Source organism: Chinchilla lanigera, unplaced genomic scaffold, assembly GCF_000276665.1.
Source record: "Chinchilla lanigera isolate Chin_1 unplaced genomic scaffold, ChiLan1.0 scaffold00061, whole genome shotgun sequence".
In the NCBI taxonomy this organism is placed as follows: Eukaryota; Metazoa; Chordata; class Mammalia; order Rodentia; family Chinchillidae; genus Chinchilla; species Chinchilla lanigera.
The window spans coordinates 5366494-5370265 of NW_004955462.1; the positions used below are offsets into that span (position 1 = coordinate 5366494).

The window sequence follows — 3772 nt, forward strand, 5'->3', positions numbered from 1 at the left end:
CGGTGACTGCTAATTTGTAACAATGTATTCATTTAGTTGTTTCCTGGGAGGGGTTAAGACTCTACCTGAAGACTGGAAAATTAATTTAAAAATTATATAAAAATCATTCAAACTCACAATGCTAAATAAAAGAAGTTTCAGTTCTATCTGAGTTTACCCAATACAAGAGGGAAAGTTGGAACTGCAAAAAGAGTGGTTCCTGGCACTTTCGGGCCAGAGTGGTGATAATTTCTGTGAAATACCAAAATTCCAGAGACAACTCCACATTTAACATAACTATGAAAAAGATGTGGCTCAGGCAGAGATCTCCAGGGAAGCAGAAACGCCTGAGTTCAAGAGAAGACAGCCTGCTAGGCTGAGCAAGTGGAGCTAGAAGGAGGGATCTGGAAGTGTCCGTTAGGTGCCCCGGCCGTTGAGGCTGGAGGTGGGGGAGGGGCAGTGGCTGAGCCTCTTCGCCTGTTGCCCCTCCCCCACTCAGGAGCCCTTTGTGATGCGGAGACCAGAGCTCTGCGATTGGTCCCTGGGCCCCACTCCCTGGTTTCCAAGGAGGGACAGGGTTTATAAGAAGGGGGAAGACTTCAGGTTAGGGTGGTTTAGAATTAAAGCTCTCTAAAGGTAACAAGAGCTTTCTGAAGTTAGGGGAATAGCGGAGGAGTTGTGGCCTACCACTAATGCCTACCACTTCAGAGCTCAGTTGCCTTCAGGTAGCACTAGAGTTCAGATGATGATGAAATTTCTTTTTCTTTTGAAATATATTCATGATACATGGAAGAGCCCCAGCTCCACTACCTGGGCAACAGATACTAGTCTTGCGCTTGGGTATGGATTGGTGCACTTCGCCCTATTCATTTCACATTTTCGTGTTAATCAATCTACCCCAATAACTGGGAAAAAGAACAGCAGAGAGGTAAGGCACACTTGGTCATCCCAATAGCCAATGATTCTGTCTTTTTTCTACTCTTTATTTCCACCTTTCCAGATCAAATAGAGGAACTTATGAGGGGGAAATCTCAGGAAAGAACAGAACACTGTTCTTTTGGGACAGATCACAGGGCAGGGGTGAGTTTGGGGACTAGGACACCTGTCTGAGACGCTCAGACCTCATATGTGTGTGTGGGGAGGTGCCAGGGTAAAGTCAAATAGTGACTTGTGGCTGAGGAGTGGATTCTGGGGAGAGCTGAGGACCTCTGGGGAAGGACAGGCCCAGAGCACCAGTTCACCCGTTCCTGTCCCATGGCAGGTGCCTCTGGGCCTCACCTCTTCAGTGCTGATTTGATCTGAGCGGTGTGCTGAGCCGCTGAGGCCCTCCACCAAACACTGCAGTTGCCTCTGGCTTTAGGAAGGACAATCCTATCTGGCTGAGAGGCACAAGTAGATCTCAGCTTGTGTTTCTTGAGCAGAAGACCTGTGACTGAAGACATCCATTGGCAGATTTCACAGAGAAAGGCTGTTGTTATTTTCAAAGGCAAAAAACAAAATAATTTTAACCGCTTTAGAAATGAGCTGTTTGCGAAAGGTAGAAAGCCATACTACTCAGGAACTGGTCTGTAGAGTCTAGGGAAATGAATGTGGAAATGGGGCCAAAACCTCTTTTTTTCTTTTCTCTCAGCACCATAGGCAGAAGAGATGGGTCAAGAGCAAGAAGAGCTGTTCTCTGAAAGGTAAGGCTCTGTCCTTATACCCTAGAGATGAGTTGAGCTCACCTGTCCTGAGCTATCAGAGCTACATCTCTGAGGATGTAGGGAGGAGACGAGGAGGAGGGTGTTGACGGGGAGGTTCATGGGAAGGAAATTGGAACAGGGAACACTTCTCAGGCTGTGTGCTTGTGATGAAATTGTCACTGGCCAGGGAATTGGGGGATGTACAGCCAGAGCAGTGTAAGTGGCGATGGAACAACATTGCCTGGATTTTGAGGGGGACCTCCAACTCCAACTGTGGATACCTGCTTCTCTTCACTAAAGCAGACTAAAGCAGACTTCTCTGAGATGACTTCTCCTTTCCTCTTCCCAAAGGTGGCTCTAGGGACCATGGGGTTGATGGATGTGGAAGCCCCTCCCTGTGCCTTCTTTTCACTGTGAGGGGCCACGTGGCCTTGGACACTGGATTGGTCTCCTGTTCTAATCTTGTGTGGTATCCTCTTAGGACGATCCTGCTCAAGAATCTCTCCTCTCTGCTGTGACCCAGTTTCTGTTTTTAGCTGGGATAGCCTGAATGGAATCAAGGCACCTCAGGTCCCAGTTGTTCTTCTACAAAGGTGAGGGACTTTCCATTTCTGGGCCTGTGATATCACCTGAGGGACAGGGTTCATGGGAAGGGGGAAGACTCCAGGTTAGGGTGGCTTACAATTAAAGCTCTTGGAGGAGGTAACAAGAGCTTTCTGAAGTTGGGGAAATGGTGGAGGGGCTGTGGGCCATAAATGCCCACCACTTCCCATCCTGCCTAGCCTCCTTGCCCAGTCTGCTGCTGGTTAAAGCTTGTGCCTCCTGTTTCCTGCAGCCACGTACAGGAGTTCTGTGACAAGGGAAGACTTCAGCAACACTCAAATGGAGCCATCTTAGGTGAGGAGTTCAAACCAGGGCCTGCCAGAGTCCACCGGCCATACAGGCACTTCATGGAAGATCCATCTCCTAACGCCATGTGCCTGCTGGCTTCCCTGGCTCCTGGGACCCAGAACCTTCTGCCTCTGGCTTCATCCCTATTAGCAGGACCTCACAAAGACTTGATGAGATTCCTGCTGGGCCCCAGCCCAAGGAGTTCCTGTCTTGGACAACTTGATAACTGTTACTTACCATCTCTCATCAGGGCCATCTCTGGCCCTGATCACTATCAATCTTTTATTTTGTTCTTCTCCTGGTCATGTACAACTACTAACACCTTATTTATCTTCACTTGGGCACATGGCCAAGTCCAGCAAGGACATTATTCATATAGTCCACCAGATCCCTGCCACTGGCAAGGAGAGCATAGGGGCCTCTGTTTCAACCAGGCCAATGTTAACAGCTTCCTATTGATAACGGTCATTTACAAACTGAAAATAATAACTAGTGAGTCTAGGCTGCCCCCTGGAATTTCTGGGTGTCATGTTCAAGTGCAAGGCGTGCAAGGCATCATGGCACAGCCCTTCTGGAACACACAAGGTCAATCAGAGTTGCTTCTAAGATCTCAGCAGCTCTCTTACTGCACGGTCTCGGGGGATAATTTAGACCATCGATGCAACCAGCTCTCCTGGAACCTGATATGTCTGTATAGGGAGTCCTTGGTGACTACTACCTATATCTCTAACAGGCCTTCTCTACTACATCAATTTATCAAATTTCATGGGTTTAATACCCAATTCCTGCTACAATTTCTAGCTGAAGGACCTCCACAGCTTTCTCAGACTGCAGCCTTCTCAGAGTATGACTTCAGTGTGAACCAACTCAGATTTTTGACACAAAATAAGTCTCCATCTCTGCCTCAGGGCCAGACTCGGGCCCTAATTCACTATGACTTCAGTGTGAACCAGCTCAGATTTTTGACACAAAATAAGTCCCCATCTCTGCCTCAGGGACAGACTCGGGCCCTAATCCACTATGACCTCAATGTGAGCCAACTCCAATTTTTGATGCAAAATATGTGTCCATCTCTGCCTCAGGGCCAGACTCGGGCCCTAATTCACTATGACTTCAATGCAAACAAACTCCGATTTTTGACACAAAATAAGTCACCATCTCTGTCTCAGGACTGTACTCAGGCCCTAATCCACTATGACTTCAATGTGAACCAACTCCGA

At 48.0% G+C, this 3772-nt stretch overlaps 1 protein-coding gene across 2 annotated transcripts in view; it reads left to right on the forward strand.

Annotated features, from left to right (window-relative positions):
- Positions 1-548: 548 nt before the first annotated feature.
- LOC102027952 (spermatogenesis-associated protein 31E1-like) overlaps positions 549-3772 on the forward strand; it is a 6918-nt gene continuing 3694 nt past the window's right edge. The window contains exons 1-4 of one of the 2 annotated variants that reach the window (XM_013521363.1): positions 549-907; positions 1610-1661; positions 2143-2254; positions 2497-3757. In XM_013521363.1, coding sequence (XP_013376817.1) covers positions 722-907; positions 1610-1661; positions 2143-2254; positions 2497-3757 — 1611 coding nt within the window. In that variant the 5' untranslated portion in view covers positions 549-721. The remainder of the gene's footprint in view (positions 908-1609; positions 1662-2142; positions 2255-2496; positions 3758-3772) is intronic. The other variant, XM_013521364.1, reaches the window with a different exon arrangement.